The sequence below is a fragment of the Heloderma suspectum genome, chromosome 3 (genome assembly GCF_057233095.1).
Source record: "Heloderma suspectum isolate Gila_16-S chromosome 3, 16-S_ref, whole genome shotgun sequence".
Taxonomy (NCBI): Eukaryota; Metazoa; Chordata; class Lepidosauria; order Squamata; family Helodermatidae; genus Heloderma; species Heloderma suspectum.
The window spans coordinates 268,727,132-268,746,960 of record NC_139460.1 but is presented as its reverse complement, the minus strand read 5'-3'; the positions used below and the strand labels follow the sequence as shown (position 1 = coordinate 268,746,960).

The 19,829-nt window shown below is 43.4% G+C and overlaps 1 protein-coding gene across 1 annotated transcript; it reads left to right on the top strand.

Annotated features, from left to right (window-relative positions):
• The first annotated feature begins 311 nt into the window (after window positions 1-311).
• On the top strand, window positions 312-19,767 carry LOC146351247 (uncharacterized). The gene is made up of 11 exons (XM_084842010.1): window positions 312-339; window positions 2,505-2,551; window positions 2,832-2,996; window positions 3,875-3,992; window positions 4,866-4,916; window positions 6,432-6,509; window positions 10,219-10,275; window positions 11,289-11,348; window positions 13,242-13,323; window positions 17,082-17,133; window positions 19,452-19,767. Exons 3-9 carry the CDS (start codon window positions 2,968-2,970, stop codon window positions 13,308-13,310), a joined length of 462 nt encoding a protein of 153 aa, XP_084698136.1. The 5' UTR covers window positions 312-339; window positions 2,505-2,551; window positions 2,832-2,967; the 3' UTR covers window positions 13,311-13,323; window positions 17,082-17,133; window positions 19,452-19,767.
• Window positions 19,768-19,829: the final 62 nt, after the last annotated feature.

Below are 19,829 nucleotides of genomic sequence, written 5' to 3'. Positions count from 1 at the left end.
TATCACGGCAAAAGGCAGGAATGCAAATGGCAGCCACTATGCCATTTGTGCCCCTGTCTTTTGCCGTGATAGGTTACATAAATATATACCTAGCCTATCACAGCAAAAGACAGGGACGCAAATGGCGTAGTGGCCTATTGCTGTAATAGGCTACGTATATATTTATTTAGCCTATCACGGCCTCCACGGGGACACAAATGGCGTCCCTGCATTAGCCGTGATAGGCTACGTAAATACTTACGTAAATACTTACGTAGCCTATCACGGCCATTCGTGGGAAGGCGAACGGCAGCCGTAGACGCGGCAGCCATTTGCAGAGCACCGGATGGCCACGAACAGGTAGGCTCCGTTCTGAGCCCATTTCGGGGGGTGGTTAGGACAGACGGCAAAGCCTGGGGAAGAAGCTAGCAGGCAGGATGAGAAACCCTGTGTTCCATATCTGGCCAGGAGGTCTGACACTGCATGATAAAATTGATGCTGCTAGCCCATATTCAAGCCCCAAACCTTTCAATATACTTTGCAATACTTGGAAGTCCCTAGATTTTACAAAAGTTGAGCTGTTGAAAACAGTGGCAATTATTTTACTTTCAAGAGTATGGGGGTTGGTTTTGTCCCCCATGCTATTCAACATTTACATGAAATAATTGAGTGGGGGCATCCAGAGTTTTGGAGTGTGCTGTCATCAGTATGCTGATGACACACAGTTCTATTTCTCCTTTTCATCTTCATCAAGTGAGGCTGTGGATGTGCTGGATTGGTGCCTGGCTGTGATAATGGACTGGATGAAGGCTAATAAAGTGAAACTCAATCCAGACAAGACCAAGATGCTGTTAGTGGGTGGTTCTTCTGACCAGATGGAGGGTGTGCAACCTGTTCTGGATGGGGTTGACCTCCCCCTGAAGGAGCAGGTTCATTGCTTGGGTGTTCTCCTGGAGCCATCTTTGTCACTTGAGGCTCAGGTGGCCTCAGTGGCATGGAGTGTCTTCTCCCAGCTTTGGTTGGTAGCCCAGTATGCCCCTATCTGGGCAAGGATAATCTGGCTTCAGTTTTCTATGTTCTGGTATCCTCCAAGTTAGATTACTGCAACGTGTTCTACAGCGGGCTGCCTTTGAAGATGGTTTAGAAGCTGCAGCTTGTGCAAAATGTGGTGGCCATATTGATAGCAGGGACAAGAAGATCTGAACATATAACACCAATTCTGGTTCACTTCCACTGGCTGCCTGTATGTTTCCAAGTCTGGTTCAACATGCTGGTTTTAACCTATCAAGCCTTACAAGGCTCAAGACCACAATACCTAACAGAGCCCCTCTTCAAGCATGAGCCTACCTGTACACTAACTTCATCATCTAAGGCCCTCCTCTGGGGGAGGCTTGGAGGGTGGCAACAAAGGAGAGGGCCTTCTCAGTGGTGGCCCCCCAATTTTGAAATGATCTTCTCAACAAGGCCTGCCTGGATCCAACATTATCTTCTCAGTGCTAGGTTTAAGACCTTCCTCTTCTCTTGGCAGTAGGGATGGCGGAGAATTCCACTGTGGACCCAAATGAGGCCAGATTCTTTGGAATCTGGCCTCTGGAATCCAGGGCAGAATGGCTCACTTACCTCCGCCTCCTGAGGATTTCCTTTGGAACAGCACGTCGGCTCCGTAGGCTAGCCTATCACGGGAAAAAACACATTCGCAAATGGCGTATTGGACACCACTTGTGGCCGTAAAGCCCTGTTGTTGTTCAGTCGTTAAGTTATGTCCGACTCTTCGTGACCCCATGGACCATAGCACACCAGGCCTTCCTGTCCTCCGCTCTCTCCCGGAGTGTGCTCAAGTTCATATTCATTGCATCGGTGATGCTATCTAGCCATCTCATCCTCTGCCGTCCCCTTCTCCTTTTGCCTTCAATCTTTCCCAGCATCAGGGTCTTTTCCAGAGAGTTTTCTCTTCACACGTAAAGCCCTGAATTTAACTTAATTGCAGCCATAAACGGCTGCAATTAGGTTAAACTCAGGGCTTTACGGCTGCAAGTGGTGTCCAATACGCCATTTGCAGCTGTATTCCTCCCAGCGATACAGTAATGGCAGCTGCCATTACCGTATCACAAGCAGTGCGGAGCCGGTGTGTGGCTCCATGGAATCCTCGCAGAGCGGAGCCACTCCGGAGGATTCTGGGGGGGAGGAACGGATCGCCTCCCCCCCCCCCCGGGCGGATTCCCCACCAGATCGGAAGATGAGGAATCCGTACATCCCTACTTGGCAGTATATGATGAGGTTTTAATCAGGCCCTGGATTTTTCTTATTGATTGTTTAAAATTGCTTAGATATATGTGTGTCTGTGTGTGTACTGTCTGTTTATATATTGGTATGTAAATGGTTTTTACCCAAGCATATGTTTTAATGGCTTTTAATCTTTGTAAACTGCCCAGAGAGTTTCGGCTGTTGGGTGGTATAGAAATGTAATAAATGAAACATAATTATTTTTTTAAAAAAGGCTAAATGACTATTATTACTGCCAGCAGATTTCCGAAGCTTGTGTAGCTGTCAATGCGGGAACCAAGAATGCCCGGTAAGTGTTCTTAAGTTAGGAAAACTGGGATGGCAATCTTGCAGGGGGAAGAGCGAGTGTGTGTTGGGAAACTGTCAAGCATCATAGCATCTTCCTTTTTCTCAAATGGGTAACAGGCATATCATTCTGCCTCCCTCTCAAATCTGTGATATATTGGGTTTTTCAGAGACTGACCACTGTGCTTGTCATCAGCAGTTTTAAGATATCCGCAACACATTGTCTTCCCAGAGACCACTTCTGCAATAAATAACTCGGTCATGTTCTTTATATCCCAACGAAGAGCCACCTGGATAGCGGCAAAGGGAGCCTCCATCTTCCAATCCAGGCATACGAACGCATGGCTGAGAGACCAAGTTAACTGCCTCATTAATGAAGGGAACAATATCAAGGCCAATATTTGGGATTTACAAGCAGCTATGAAGAATATGAAAGCTGAGCTCAAAAGGTACGTGTTAATAATCATGGTGTTGGGTGAATTCAGTCCTTAAGGGCACAGTCCTATGCACGTTTAGAGAGAGAGAAAGTCCTAACTCCCAGCATTCCCCAGTCAGCCATTCTGTCTAAACATGCATAAGATTGTGCCCTTAGTTTCTGTGGAGGAGAGAGGCTGGCATTGAGCATTTAACACTTTAGGGGGGGAAATAATTTTGGGTGCAAGCATTGTGGTGCTCCCCCAACACAAGCTGCCTCTGAAAAGTGCCTGGAAACTTCAGTCAGCACAAAATACAGGAGCTAGAATGGTAGCAGGAGCCTGATTTTCAGATCATTTAACAGCTATCCTATATCGATTTCCTTAACCCCTGATTTGTCAGGCACATTTCCAAGTGCTGGTTTTAACTTTCAAAGCCCTAAATATAATATCTGAAGATCTGCCTTCTTCCATATGAACCCTTTGGTCATCAGGGGAGGCCTGCTCTGTGTCCTGCTCCTAGCTGAGGTATTACAGGTGAGAGGGGACTTGCTTAGTAGTGGCACCTGACCTGAGAACTAGCATAGGAAATTTGGCTGATACCCCCTGCCTTCTACTTTTCAAGGGCAAGTGAAGATGCTGTTGTTCAGATGGGCATTTGTTTAAAGCTCTCTCTAAAATAAGTTGGACACTTAGCATCCTTTGCATTTCACTTTTGGGATGGTGTAATTTTGCTGCTGTTTTACATTTTATTTTTGCTTAAGTCATTTTAATAATGTTTTATTAATCAATACTGTGTTTGTTAGTTGGCATGAGAGCCCAGTTTTGGGGCAGAAAGGCTGTGTACAAATATTTTAATTAAGACAATTTATTGTTATTGTTGTTGTTGTTGTTATTCCCTGCACCATACACAGGATAAAGCAAGCTGAAGAGACAATAACTTTCTTAGAAAAAGAGATTGAAGCTGCAAAGAAAAATCAGGAAGAGGAGAGTGTAACGGCATCTTTAGAGGAGCAGTATCTCAAAAGTCTGGTAGGCAGTAATGAAACTAAATATCCCTGATCAAAGTGAGTCTTTATACAGAATCAGTAGCCTCCTATAATATTTGTGACAAACCAAAAGCTTATTTTCATAGCATCGGTACCAATATGTGATTCTTGTTCCTACTCAATAGGACTTGACTCATTATAAGTTCCGTTCGATAGTCCACACCAAATATATACACCCATTTGTGATGCATGCAACATCTTTCATTCTTTGTGTAGTGAACAACCTGCACAAATCTGGGGAGGGGGGAGCCCTATGAACAAGAGGCTCAGTTCTTACAAACAAGGAACTGCATGGTGGCCATTTTCACTCATCTCAATGCTTCTCCATATTGTGAGCCATTTGTGAACAGCTATTTGCCAGATGGATCTCCTGATGGTCACCACACCACCACAAAACAGAGAAGAGTGGAGATTTTGTGGTGGAAGATGCTTTCTTTTGTTACAACATCTGCCTGAGTAAGCATCTAAGGCATACAACTAATTGTGCACTGACTGGAGCTACATTCTCCAACCCAGTGGCCTCCAGATGTGCTGGACTTCAGCTTCCATGGCCCCAGCCAGCACAGTCATTGGGAATGCTGGCCAGATATAATGGGAGCTGTAGTCCAACACATCTGCAGGCATCAGGTTAGAGAAGGCTGCACTAGAGTAACCCTACCAAACTTGCTATAAAGCACTAAAACATCCAATTGAAGCAGCAATAGAGGATCGTTTAGGACTCTTGAGTTGAGTGAGGAGCTCCCTCAAGGATTTTCTTTAGTATGTAGTGAATTGCTGTAGTTTGTCTCTCTTCAGGCAGCTCACAGACCTGGAGAAACATTTTACAGCTAACTGCGCTGATCTTTTTCTCCCACAGGAGAAGGACAATGAAAATTTGCACTTGAGAATCTTCATGCTTTCTGAGAAGGTATGTAGTGAGAGTTTCTCACATCTCCAGGGAGAGTTTTCACTTCAGCATGGAACATAAAGCAAAAACCAGCATGAATTTGTGAGATGTTCTGATGATGTTCTGAAAGTATTTCATATTATGTGTAATGTTTTGATTGGAAAGCTACCAAATGAGACAAGCTAGAGATAACCTCACACAATTTCTTTCATACATCACCATTGATTTAGAATAGGAGTGGAAGGAACATAAGAACATCTGTGCTGGATCAGACCAAGGCCTACCTAGTCCAGCATTCTGTTCCTAGTATGGCCTATCAGATTGTGGGGGAGCCCACACGCATGGTATGAGTGTAATAGCACCTCTCCCCCACTCAAGTTCCCTAGCCACTGGTATAAAGAGGCATATTGCTTCATATACTGGAGGTAACATACAACAATTATGGCTGATAGCCACTGGTAACCTTATCCTCCATTAATTTGCCTAATTCCCTTTGAAAGCCACCTACCTTGGTGGCCATCACTACTTCTTGTGGTAGCAAATTTCCATAGTCTAACTATGTGTTGTGTGAATAAATACTTGCTTTTCCTGGATCTCAGCTTCATTGGATGACCCTTGGTTCTAGTCTTATGAGAGAGGCATGCAGCTAATTCAACTGCAGCAATTCAATACCAATTTCTCTATGCAGGATTTTATACACTTTTATCATAACCTGGCTCAGAGCCCAGAGATAGTGCAGCACCTGTCTCTGCTCTCTAGACATACCTGAAGGTGTTGAAGGGTGCCCACATAAACCCCAGCCCCTTCAGTCCCATGATGCTAAGATTTCTGGAATGATATCAGCTCTGGAGCAATGTGTAGGAATGCAAAATGGTGGCCAGACTGCCAATGTGGTTGATGCTGCTACTGCTCGCAGCAGCAGCAGCAGAAAAAAAGAACTCCAAACAAACTTCAGGGGAAAAGAACGAGGCTATGCTACTGCCAATGCTAATGACAAGATCCATCATCCCTGGGAAATGGTTGCAGAATTTCTTCTCCCTGGGACAAAATTTGGTGAAATGGTCGGGCGCTCTCTCTCTCTCTCTCTCTCTCTCTCTCTCTCTAACACACACGCACACACTTTCTCTGCCCACAAATGGGGTAGAAAAAATTTGAGAGCTGACTTGCACTCAGTTCCAGTCTGATTATGTGATTGGGAAAGCTTCTGATGCCTCTGTCTTCCCGGACAAGTTGTCCACCCATATAATGCTCCCTTATGCAGAATGCATAGTGTAGGCTTACTAGTTTTTCTGTCTATAGAAAAAAAAAAGGTAGTTACGGCCATAGATTATTTAAGGGGTGTATAACCTGTTCAGTCCCAAGGGCCTCATCAGATGTGTGCCAGGGGCCGCACATGTCCATATATGGGCATTCATGCACACAAAGGCACGCACGCACGCACATGGTCGATCTGTAGCAAAAGAGACTTGGTAGGCTGGCTGCTGCATATTGGTGAACTGAATGTGGGTATACGTGTGCTTTTGTGCCCAAAACTAGAGCTCAGCTTTGACGGCATCCAGGAAGATCAACCAGCAGAGTTACCTGCAGCTCTGCTGTCATGTCAATAAACTGCGGGTGAGTGAATTTGGAACTTAGAATAGCACAAGGTGCTTTTCCACATGAAGGAGTAAGGCCCAATAATGTGTCCGCTAAAGTTAATGCAAAATATAGCTAGATACGGAGGACAAATACATTTAATTTGCACTTTTGAACCAATATGCAAACTGAACCTCAGTTATCCTTCAAAACTTGCACTTGTCCAAATTTTGCAGTAGCATTCTCCATTCAAAAACTGTGTACAAAAAAAGTGTATATTAGGGAAAATGCACACACAAAATAATATACTGGTGAAAATACTGCTAAACCTGTGTTATGTTAGGCAGATGGCTTGCAAAAAAAAAAAGGGTATATTAGGAAAAAATTGCATATAAAAATGCATGTATTAGGAGAAATGCACACAAAAATGCATGCCCACTTCCATACGAACCATAAAAAACTTCTCAAAGTTCAGGATGAACTGAATTTAAAAATTAAAAAAATTCAGCGTTCAGGATGAGCTGAATTTAAGATTGTCAACATACAGGACAAACTGAACTCAACCTTGGAAAACTGAAAATTTGTTTGTTTATTTCTATGCTGACCAATAGCCAAAGCTCTGTGGTTTTAATTTATGTGAACCGCCCAAAGTACAAAATAAAATAATATAATGCTCTGGGGATGCTCTGACTTGGATTTCTGCATTGAACAGGGGGTTGTACTCGATGGTCTTGTAGGCCCCTTCCAACCCTACTACTATTCTATGATTCTATAAAATATGAAAGCTTTAAACTACAATATAAAAGTACAACCAGAATAAAACCTAGCAGCAGTGCAGAGATTTAAAATGCAGTAACAAATTTAAAATAGCAAAGCTAAAAGACTAGAATGCTAAAATGCTGGGAAAAGAAAGAGGTCTTCACCTAGCGCCGAAAGGAGTACAACATAGGTATTAGGCAAACCTCTCTAGGTTCGCCTGGCACCTACTAAGAGAAACTGAAATCGACTGATTTCTCCATCTAGCCTGTTTGTGATTTGAATGAGGGACAATGGACAATTGCAAATATTAGACATCCATGACAATTGTCCTGAACTTGTGATGCAATGTTTGTGTAGATGGCAATCCCTGGGGAAAACTGGAAGGTTTCACACATCCTTGCTTTGGTCACCTCACCTTTTTCTTATTATATGGAACTCCTTTGATGGTCCTTTGCTAAACTGGTCATTTGCTAACATCTCCTGGATCAGCTCACTAGCCTCACTAGATTCTTCATGTCCTCTGCTGAGTGAATTCTGAATTTTAATTTTGATTTCCAAAATACAGTCTGTCCATTTTCATTTTGTATCACTGGAGATTTGGAAGGTTTACCCATGATGATAAGAACATAAGAAGAGCCATCCTCGATCAGACCAAGGCCCCTTTAGTCTAGCATTCTGTTCACATATACTGGCCACTAAAGTTAATGCAAAATATAGCTAGAGTTGGGGGAGAAATTTATTTAATTTGCACTCTTGTTGATGATAATGATGAATGTATGTATCAGTCTATATCTGATCAATGTCAGTTTTAAATCTACTCAATTTCCACATCACCTATTATTTTTTTAAATTAAAAAACACATGAAAATTCATGCACTTTTCTGAAATACAGAGGAGGGCAGGAAGTCAATTGGGATCTACTGGTGGATCTCCAGGTGATTTGCAGTAGATTGGCAAGGGTTTTTGACTCCCTGTTGTTTCATAGCAACACGATAAAGGGAGAGGGTTCCTCTAAATTAGGTGGCTGAAGTAGAGAAACCTTAACGGAAAACATAGAGTGGATTTCTATGTGAAAGGTCTACAAGCTCAGTTCTGGTATTAAGCACCTGGAGTAAGTATGTCGTTAGGCACCCCTGCTCCTTCATTCTAAGTTTATGTCTGCCCCCTCCCTGCAAAGCCACTAATTTGTACCTGGTGGAACTAGGGATGTCAGAGAATTTCTCCAGGAATCTCCAGGAGGACAAATGCCAACGCATTCGGCCCCCCAAAATTGGTGGGGAAATTCTCCGACACCCCCCCGCCCCCCCAGGATGGGACTTACCTCGTGCGAATGTCCCTCGCGGCAGCGGGTCCCGGTGGCGGGGCGGCAGCGGCCAGTCTTCCGACCGGCTGCCGCCACCGCCATTTCCAAGTAAAGGGTAAAAAAAGAAACACACACGTGATAGGCTACGTAAAGATTTACGTAGCCTATCACGGCTAGATTTTCAAATTCAGCCGTGATAGGCTACGTAAATCTTTACGTAGTCTATCACAGCTGACTTTGAAAAAAAAAAAAGCACGTATGCAAATGGCGGCGGCCATGGGCGCCGCCATTTGCGTTCCTTATTTGGGCACGAGTAGTCTATGTAAAGATTTATGTAGACTACGGCGAAAATAAGGGCAACGCAAATAGTGTTGCCCTTATTTTTGCCGTAGTCTAAGTAAATCTTTATGTAGACTACCCGTGCCCAAAAAAGGAACGCAAATGGCGGCGCCCATGGCCGCCGCCATTTGTGTACATGCTTTTTTTTTTTTAAGTCAGTCGTGATAGGCTACATAAAGATTTATGTAGCCTATCATGGCTGACTTTGAAAATCTAGCCATGATAGGCTACCTAAATCTTTACGTAGCCTATCACGTTGTTGTTGTTGTTGTTGTTTTACACTTTACTTTTTTCTTTCGAGGCCGGGGAGATGGGGCGCTAACCTCTGGCCAGAATTTCGGTGGGGAGGGATGGGGTGCCTCCCCCCCGGCCAGAATTTCGGCTGGGAGGGGCGGGGTGCCTCCCCACCCACCAAGAATTTCGGGGGGAGAACTGGAGCACCTCCCCCCCCTGAGAAAAACGCTGCGGGACCAGGTAAGGGACTTTCGTCCATCCCTAGGTGGAACTCAGGGTTCTGGAGGAGGAAGAGGAAGAAGATCTAGCATGCCTGAAGTCTGCCCATCCTTGCCCTGATATATGCATTTTTGCATGCAGTTTTTAAGCTGAGAACTGCATTGCAAAATTCAGAGAAGTGCAGAATCCTAAGGATAGCTGTGTTCTGATAGGTATATTAGTCCAGAAAATGTAAATTAGGTCAATTTAATTAAAAACACAGACCAAACTAAAGTATCCATCATTATTGTTCTTGTTGATCCAACATGTTTTGGGTAATTTTATAAGGCTTTATGTGAGACTCTTTAAAGATGTGTAAAAAGAAAATCTTTTGCTATGTTTTGATGGCAGTCACATGGATTTAGGGCAATAGGCATCATTTATTGAGAATGGATGCTCCAGATGGACAGCTCCTAGCACTGTTAATCAAAATACATTGTGCAGCTATTCCGTCTTTCTCTCCTAAACAGATTTCCTTTCTGTAGTAAGAAAAAAGGCAGAAAAAGCAGGGGGAGGGGGAGGAAGATGTTGTTGTCTGGACATGCCCCAACCCACAAAACTCTCTGAATGAGGCAGGGCAATTGCACAATAAAGGCCTTGTCTAGAAGGACCAACGTCTTTGGCACAAGAGCCCCATTGACACGAATGGAAGTGTAGAATTGTCAATTGTCCCCTTGCAAGACTACCATATCATTTATTTTATTGAGTATTCTCCTAAATATGTTCTTAGTTCAGTTATGCCATATGATGTATGGTTCTATTTCTCTTGACTAAAATGGAAAGGAAAAGTCTTACATACATGTGCTTCCAAGATACCTCAAGTGATGAAAAGTATTTTTGTTTTTGTTGAATTAGAGAGAGCTCCAGGAATCTAAGCTGAACTATGGAGAGGAAGATGAAGTTTTTATAAAGGTAAAATTAATTATCATAGGGTACAGTCCAACCAAAGTGAAGCACTTCTGAGTCCCACTAATTTGCTTTAACTTTCCCATTGAAATCAACTAAGCTTTAATGTACATAATTTGCCACTAGAGATCATGGGATGGAGCTATAAGCTCTGTGATCCTGAGGGATCCCACCAGTATGATGGAGTATGGTGACTCAAGACAGGGTCTTCAGACTGGTGGCACCCCCATTGTGGAATTCCCTCCCTGCCTGGGAAAGTGCAGGTGGCCTCCAAGTTCTTGAGTTTTAGATGACAATTAAAAATGTATTTGTTCACCTGAGCTTTGGGGATGTAATCTGTCCCTGGGACTTTATGGTGTGAGATTGTGTGTGTGCTTGCTGTTTTTAGATATATAGTTGAGGATTGTAATTATGATGTATCATGATGCATTTCAATTTTCTTGTGTACCACCCTGGGCTCCCTTGGTAGGAAGGGTGATGTAGAAGATAGATAGATAGATAGATAGATAGATAGATAGATAGATAGATACGAATATTTAAAGACCTCTTCCCTAAAAGAGGAGGTAACCACTGGGCCTCTCCCGTCGTCATAAAAAAAAACTCCTCTGCCTGCTCCATCATCCCCATTCCCCAAGTAAGCCTTTTTCCCCCCTTGGGGGAGGCATAACAGGAGATGGAGGGCTAGCATTAATCAGGCCCTTTGAGTGCTCTTTTTGAATCCTCAGTCTGCCCTCCCCCACAGGGTTTTCAACTGTTAAAACAAATGCCAAAAGTGTCTGATTTTTGATTTGGGGAACAAGCACCAGGCGGCTCAACTGTCCCTAGTGGTTCAGCTGACCCACTGACGTTGTTTCAGGACTGACATTATCTCAGGTGGTGGTCATTGAAATGTGGTTCATGTCATGGTACCTGGGATTCCTAGGATTACTGCAGGCAATAATTGGAACTGTGCTGAACAAAACTCCAAGGGAAGGGGCATTAGAAGGATGCAGCAAAAACGATCTCTACTTCTTTTCCAGATGAAACACCAAATCCGGGAGCTAGAAGAGTATATACAAGAATACCAAGTGAAAATGCAGGTATCCACGTGAGCATGCTGACCTGCAGGTGGACTGAATGCAAACATCAACAGCTGCCTAATTTAGGCTGCAGTCCTAAACACATTTACGATGGAATAAGCCCAATAGAACACAGTGGGGATTATGTCTGAACAAACATGCATAGGATTCCACTGTTCAGCTGTGATGAGCCCAAATGGTGGTCTAGTGAAGTTCTGGAATTCTGGATATTTGAATTTGATCTCCACTGTTGGCAGTGTTGGAGGAGATTATGTTACACAGGGAGTCAGACCATAAAGTAAACAGAGAAAGAAAAAGGGAATACCTGGCAATACATCTCAACATGGTAACAAGAATGGTCAATAATGTATGAAGAATAAGGTATTTATTGGACAATGCAAAAGAAACCTGTCTGTAGGTTTTCATTCATTAGAAAAGTAATTAAAATCATAGCCACCTATGCATGATTTCAAGATGATTGAGTGTTTTGCCTCTGTTATGCTCCACTACTATGAAATAAGAGGGAATTAATAAAACAGATGTGCAACCTGATCCTACCCAAGTTTACTCACAAGTAAATCCTACTAAGCGGTGGCTTAGTGGTTAAGACACTGAACTACAGACTGGAAGGTCGGCAGGTCAGCAGTTCAAGACCCGAGTGCTGCGTGACGGAGTGAGCTCCCGTCTTCAGTCCCAGCTTCTGCCAACCTAGCAGTTCGAAAGCAAGAAATTGCAAGTAGATAAATAGGTACCGCCTCGGCGGGAAAGGTAACAGTGTTCTGTGCACCTCGGTGTTCAGTCATGCCGGCCACATGACCACGGAAGCGTCTTCGGACAGTGCCAGCTCTTCGGCTTAGAAACGGGGATGAGCACCGCACCCTAGAGTAGGACACGACTGGTTGGGGACACCTTTACCTTTACCTTTAAATCCTACAGTGTTCAAGCACAGGATTACAGCCCTACTGGTTAAAATGATGATCAGTTCACATTATGAATATGTACTAATTTTTGTTCTTGCTAGGACTAAACCAAATGTTTTCCAGTGAAACCTTTTTTGGTGCAAAAAGGGAACTTACCTTTTTGCACTAGTTCAGCGCCGTTCATAGCTCCAACTCTGAAAAACAGATTTTCTTCATCTGGATAACAGTAACATCCTCACACAGCCAATCAGAGGTTTTTCCTCAACTCTCACTCTATTGTACTGCCTCACTCCAAATTAGCTTAATTTCCCTTGAGTGACATAATCACATAGCCAAATCTATCACATAGCCAAGCTTGCCTGGAATGCAATAGCATCCTTGTTACTATGATGAAGGGCTTCTTAAAAATGGCACCAATTATGCTGCTGATTGTGGAGTGCTGTTGCCACCCTCTAGAAACTAGGCATGGAAGGTTGGAGGGGTGGATGGTACACCTAAATGTGTGTCAGGGATTGGCGTACTTTCTTGCTATAGTACTCCCCGCACGCGCACGCACTCACTCACACACACACACACACACACATGCACACACACCATGAAAAAGATCCCCCCAGAGGATCCCCTTGACCAGTGAGCACCCTCAACAACACAGCCTCTTCTCCACAGGTCCCCTGGAAAAAGAGCATTTTGAGCTCTTCCCTTCGGCCTCATGTGCCCTTATGTTGCACATCAAATCCCTATTATTACCTGCACCCACCCAATAGCCGTTTGTATGGAACATTATGCTATGGATAGTTGTGAGTGTGACTGAGACAGTCTGCCACTGACTACTTTGAGAACCAGCTCACTTCCTTTCTGTAGAGCACATGTAGTCAATATACCTTTAAAAAATTGCCCTAGGCCTTGAACTGTGTGAAGTATAAGATATTGCTGTGGGGTGGGAAGGAGAAAAAAACAGTGACTGATGGGGACTTGTTGACTAATTGACTTTCAGGTTCTTCAGGACAGAGAGAAAACCCTGCAGGATGAGCTGTCAGCTGTTGCAAAAGACAAGGCTCGGTAAGATTTCTCTCTGAGTCCAATCTTTTCTGTAGCCAGTGTCAGATCTTGTAGTATGTTAGATGAATTAAAGTCATGATAATTCTGCTACTGAGGAATATGGCTTTGTCTGCACCATATGTAATGCTACTGCAGGAAAGACAACAGTTGAGGTTATCCTTTAAACAAACAAATTCTGCAAGTAATCAAGAAAATGGCAGATTCGTATCTTTTCTTATGCAACATTTGATGAGGCAGTGCCAGGGTTTGACTCAGCAGTGAGTGCAAGCTGAATATCCAAGACAGAGATCTGGACAGGATTGGACCTTTACAAAATGTAAAGCCAGGTTGCTGGGCTGAAGATCATTTCCCTCCTTGCCCAGTTTTGGACCTATGCCCTGTGATCTGAGTCCAGAACTCATTCTTCCTCCGTCAAACACCTTAAAGAGGTCAAGGAAATCCATCATTTACCACCTTTTAGCCTCACCACCCTAGTAATGTGGATTACTTCATTCTTTAACTACCATGTGAATACCTACAAAGTGATCTTCAGTCATTTCTGGATTTTGGACCGATATGGGAACCTTGGCTCTGACTCTGTGAGATGTGTGTTCATTTAATCCAGGGGTGCACAACTTTTTGGCCATGAGGGCTGCATGTATTGCTGGGCCAGGGGCTGTATCCGCATGGACACACACATGCATATACAGGGTAGTGTCCCATTGTGCCCATGTGCTTGAGGGACCCACTGCTTGCACAATGTGGCTTTTGCAGTTCTAAAAACAATCTGAAACTAATGGAAAAGCACATTTCTGGAATGAGGCAGGTCAGCAGAGCTCCCTTCTGTGATGAAAACCACCCCTTCTCCAACCTTTTAAATACTGGGCAGATGTAACACCCCGAAGGTATACTAAAACCTCTGGAAATGGCATGCCATTAGGATTAAAAATGTCAAAGCAGGCAGAAAATAGGGTGGCTTTCCCATTGAAAGTAATGAAAAATTTATTGGACGGCACCCCCTTTTACTTGTCTCTCAAACAGGGACCCTTTGTCCAATCACCCTGAAATTTGGTAGATATAATACCCTTATGGAAGATGAGAATCCCAAAAAGTTTTCTGCCATTTACATGTCGAATGTCAAAGGTATAGGCAATAGAAAACACAGTGGGTCTCCCATTGAAAATAATGATTTTCGAAACACAGATTGAAATCTGAAAAATGAATGAACTAATCCAAAATTAATTAATATCATGGAAAGATTTGCACAAGAAAGAAAATGCAAAATAACGTTGCATCCAAAACAGAGGGGAAAAAAATGGGGAAAATGGAAACAATTTCCAGTCCACAACCCTGCTGGATCTGTATTATGTATAATGTGACGTATCAGAATAACATCATCTCATATTTCAAATCATGGCTCATTCATATATCCTATTAAATTCGGCCATTCTCAGCATCCAGAAAGCAAAGGGATCTGTGCATTGCCCTAGCTGGGGGTGGGAATGGGAAATGCCTATAAGTATGGTTGTATGGATTGTGTAAAAATCTGTGTTTTGCAGGTTGTCAGACACTTTTCATTTCATCATCCAACCATCAATGGAATTGGAATTTTTTGTTTCCAAATTTGTGCAATTTTGCACATGCAAAAATGTGCAAATTCCCACAAAATGTGCAAATCCCCCCCAAATTTTCACGCTTTAGCCTTTGGGAGAAATGTGCATTTGGGGCCAGTTTTTTTTTAAATTTTTTGCATATTTTTCTACAATGAAATTTGCACAAAATTCCCGAAGGTTAGAAAAACGGTCCGCAAGTCTGTGGAATCCACCCAACAGGGGGAAAGCCAGTCCACTGCAGAATTCACGGGTCAGAGCCATAAAAATCCGAACTCATTTGGTTCCACTGTGGATTTCTCCGACATCACTATCTATAATACATAAAGACAGAACTGTAAAAAATTTTAAAAATCTGTTAATAATCCAGTCTTTTATTCATTCTTTCATTCTTTCAGTCGTCAGATCAAGTTACCAGGCAAGTTTCTGAACCTTCACCCAAAGAGCTTGATGTATGAAATAGCCAGGGCTGAACTGGTCAGTAACCTTGTTTTACTCAATACAGAGAAAGCTACCTGGTCAGTCTTGTGAGCACACGCTTTTAGTCCATCTGTTTTTAAAAGTGGGGGTGATTTTATGTTGTATATGAAGTTAACCCAGTTATTGCAACTGAGCCCAGCAACCCTGGAAGACAGCTTCTGCTCCTTGGCTCCCCATTGTGTTTGGATGTGGAGGTCGATGGGAGGCTATGGGAGGTTCCCTATTCTGAAAGGGAGAGGGTGGCAATGGTGTTGTGTGATGTGTGGCTAAGTCAAAGGGGCTGAAGAGTCACTTGCATCAAGCTCACTTCATTCCCTAGTGATGCTTTGCTATTATTCCTTTGCCAGGTAGCCAAGAGGGATGTGCAATTCTAAACTGAGCTCTGCCTTAGCAGCCTGAAACAATGGTCCACTCTGCAGTGGCCATACAACACAAAATTCAGTAGCCACCTTGATTGCCCTTTTTTTGGTAGAAAGGTGGGGTCCAAAGCAAATCATGCATACATACATTTTGTACCTGTGACACAATTACTACCCCTGGGCTTGTGCCAATGTTTTGAGAAAGCCGCTCCTCCATGGCACAGGAGAACTTTAAGTAGGGATGTTGGAGAAATCCACCACAGATTCAAATAAGGCCAGATTCTTTTGATTGCAATAGGCAGGATGTGCTCATAGACTTATACACAAAATAGAGCCGTGAATCTTGTGTATAAGCCTATGGACACATAGACTTATATGCAAGATTCATGGCTCTATTTGCGTATAAGTCTATGGGCACATCCTGCCAATCGCCTTTTTTTTTTTAAGAAATGGCGATCGGCAGGGAGGAGGCGAATGGCTCTGGCCGTCAGGCAGCAAGGTAAGTGGCCCCCAAGCTGGGCTCCCCCCCCCCCAGAATCCTCGTGCAGTGGAGCCGCTCCGGAGGATTCCAGGGGGGGAGGAATGGATCACCTCCCCCCCCCACAGATTCCCCACCAGAACGGATGGTGGGGAATCCGTACATCCCTAACATTAAGGCCACCAATGACTATGAGTCATGATAGATGTATGCTACTTCCAATATCATGGTGCATGCCTCTGAATACCAGTCACTGGGAAGCATGCGCAGGAGAGAGCCAGTGCTCTCCTTTTTTTGCTTTTGGACCTCCCATGGGTATCTGGCTGGGCATTGTGGGAATCCAGATGCTGAACTAGACTGGCCTTTGGTTTGATCCAGCAGGCCTCTTTTTATGTTCTGATGACATTTTGTTTTAATCACAACTACTTAAAATGGTCACTGTTGCTGCTCTAGCTGTTACGGTACAAACATATACTTGGACCACAACAGCTAAGGTAGGGCTGCAAGGTCATAGAATCATAGGGTTGGAAGGGGCCCACAAGACCATTGAGTCCAACCCCCTGCTCAGTGCAGGAAGCCTGATTCCCAGGTGGTTTCCCATCCAAGTACTAGCCAGGGCTGACCCTGCTTTGCTTCTGAGATCTGACGAGATCAGGCACATCCAGCCATGCTGTACTATATTCTGGCATTCTAGCATTTGGGTGATAGATAAACTGCATCATGGGTGACAAGTATACTCTTCTCACTTCACTCTGGAAATTCACAGAGAAGAACTTTGAAAACCTCAGTAATGAAATATTTGAGTCCTATTTGTTTACATGCAGTTACAAGTGCTAATAAAAAGCTATCCAATTTTGTTTTGCCCACAGGAAGAAAAAATGCAAAGGGAAGAAAAACTGGTGAAAAAGCAGCTTTGTGGTGGTAGGTTAGTGAAGCACATGTTTCCTATTTGTTACTGTCTTCCCATTAAAAACAAACACATGCATAAACTGATAACAGTGTAGACATTTGCAGAAATAATAATCTGGCTTGATACACAGCGGGCTTTCTTTCACATGATGGTTTGCAGAGAGTGGTTGAGTTTTTACCTTGGATTTTCAGAACTCTGATCCCATGATTAACTAGATATGATACCAATTTCCAAAATTAACCAGAATCCAGTGGTGAACTTGCAGTTTCACTCATGGCAGCAAAACTGTTCCAAATGATACTAGGGCTTACCAAACCCAGTGAGATCCTGTTATAGGTTTGGAAGGTTCATTGGCATTATAGAATCTGCCATGCATGCTTAGAGACATCCAGCACAGTGTAGCATGATATCGTGGCAACACATTAGCCAACCAGGCATGATGTTGTGTACAACGTCAATGACATTTCAAGTATCACTGGAATCCAGTAGGCTTGGGGAGTAGAACCAGACTCTGTAATCTGAGATAGATCACAGTGTGGTTCTGTGGAATCAACAAGACATACTCTTTTTTCTACCAAACTGTTACCTGAGCAGAACTCAACAGTTCTGCCATTTTTAACCGGACAGTAAGTCACTTCTTAAATCTAAGCCTCGATCTTCTATTTAGATAGGAAATAATTTAAAGAAATAAATTAACCACTAGACTGGCATGGCTACCCCTCTGAAAATTGTCCCTAGAAGCAAGTTCACTTTGATAGTTAACAACATTCAGAAAATGCAATGAAATGGAAGCCAGTAATGTAGAAAATATGAGAGGGATAATATGAGAACATGTAGGAAGGGTCAATAAAATGGACATAGAAGAAAATTGGTTTGGGTTTGGTTATGTGGCTTTTCAAAAGCAGCATTAGTGTTACTAAGCACTGAATGTCTTGACATCACAGATACATAACAGTGATTGTTTCCTACTGAGAGATGTGGCACTAGTGTTCCCAAGAGGGTTTTAAGAAATTTTTCTTTAATACAATTTCTTTTTAAGGAAATTGGTGACGTTAATGTAAATGAATTAATAGGTACGAGTGAGCAAATATAGAGTTTTTCTCTCTCTCAATATACATGGAAGGAGCTGCTACATAGAACCAAGAAACATCAGACCACCAGGTTTTTGCAAGTGCTGTGCCATGTGCACTTCAGGGGAGGGGCTGTACCGTAATGATGAAGCATGTGATTTGCAGGTAGAAGGTCCCAGGTTCAATCTGGCATCTCTACTTAAAATGATCAGGTAGTAGGTGGTGAGCAAAACTTCTGCCTGAGACCCTGGAGAGCTGCTGCCAAACAGTGTTGACAATACAGGGCTAGATGAACCAATGGTTTTCTCAAGACATGCTGTTCAGCATCTTCTAAAGATCAGGCCCATCAAGGGGTGTGTAAAATGGACAGACTGTTGCCCTGTCTCTTGGGGTGTGTATAAGTAGGCATGTGACTGAGCATGGGATGGACGGAACAGAGAAGCATATCATCATCATCACCACCACCACTATTGTTACATTCCTAAAGCTTGTATCCAAACCGTTTAACTATTATTCTCTCATACTCTCATAACAGCCCAGTGAGCTACATTAGTGTGAGAAATGCTGACTGGCCTAAAACTGCCTTCTCCAACCTGGGGCCTTCCAGAAATGTTGGACTACAACTCTCATCATCCCCTGGCCAGCAGCCATGCTGCATGAGGGTAATGGGAGCTATAGTCTGACATGGCTGGAAGGCCCCAGGTTGAGGAAGGCTGGCTGGCCTAAAGCCTTTCAATGAGCTTCATGACTTTGGTGATGTGAATATGGTTCTGCCACATTCCGACACAACCTTTTATCCACTGGACCAAAATGGACAGAACGAGCCAGATGCTTCACTGCCTTGTGTGTCTTAAACCATGTGACAACGGATGCTTAAATTGGTTTCTTTTTGTTCTGTCTTTCCCCCATCGGTAATTGGAACGTGCTGCCTTATTGGCTTGAATATATGTTCCTTTTCAACCAGAATGGATTTCTTGTACTTTAGTGCATTAACAACAACAAAACCAGGAAGCTCAATGCGCTCAGATAGTGTGAAAGGGGCTCCCAAAGGTGCTTTTTGTGTCATCTGCTAAATGCCCTTAGCATCAGTTCACCTTCATTAAAAGCCCAAAGCATTCTCCAGTCTGAATGACAACCTTTTGCAAGCCACTTATGTGCTCATTTTGCCCAGTCTGCAATTGTTACTCAGGCCTGAGAGGAGACTATTTCACCTTGACTTGTCTTTATCCAATGCTGGCCTCTCATTTCTCATTTCATAGGACAAAGATAGCCTGGATCTTCATTGCTCTGTGGCATTTTTCTGGCATCCTGCTGGTGATTCTCCTGACTGTGCTTCTCACTGCGCTCTTCATTCTCAGCGCCTGCCTTTCAAACCACACAGTGACAGAGGCATATCAGCGGCCCATGTGGCAGTTCCTGGACTATTATTTCCAACCATACATGCAACTGTACAGTACTGGCATCTTACCAAAGTGATCTCAGGACTGGAAGAAGCTGTTGACTAGACAGATTGTGTCATTACAATGTATCGAAGAGTGTGGATAAAGCTGATATCCTATCACGTTTTCTGCTACTTAATGATCTGGGCTCCATTTCCCATCATTGTTGGCTTGTTCAATTTGTGACCTGCCATTGCC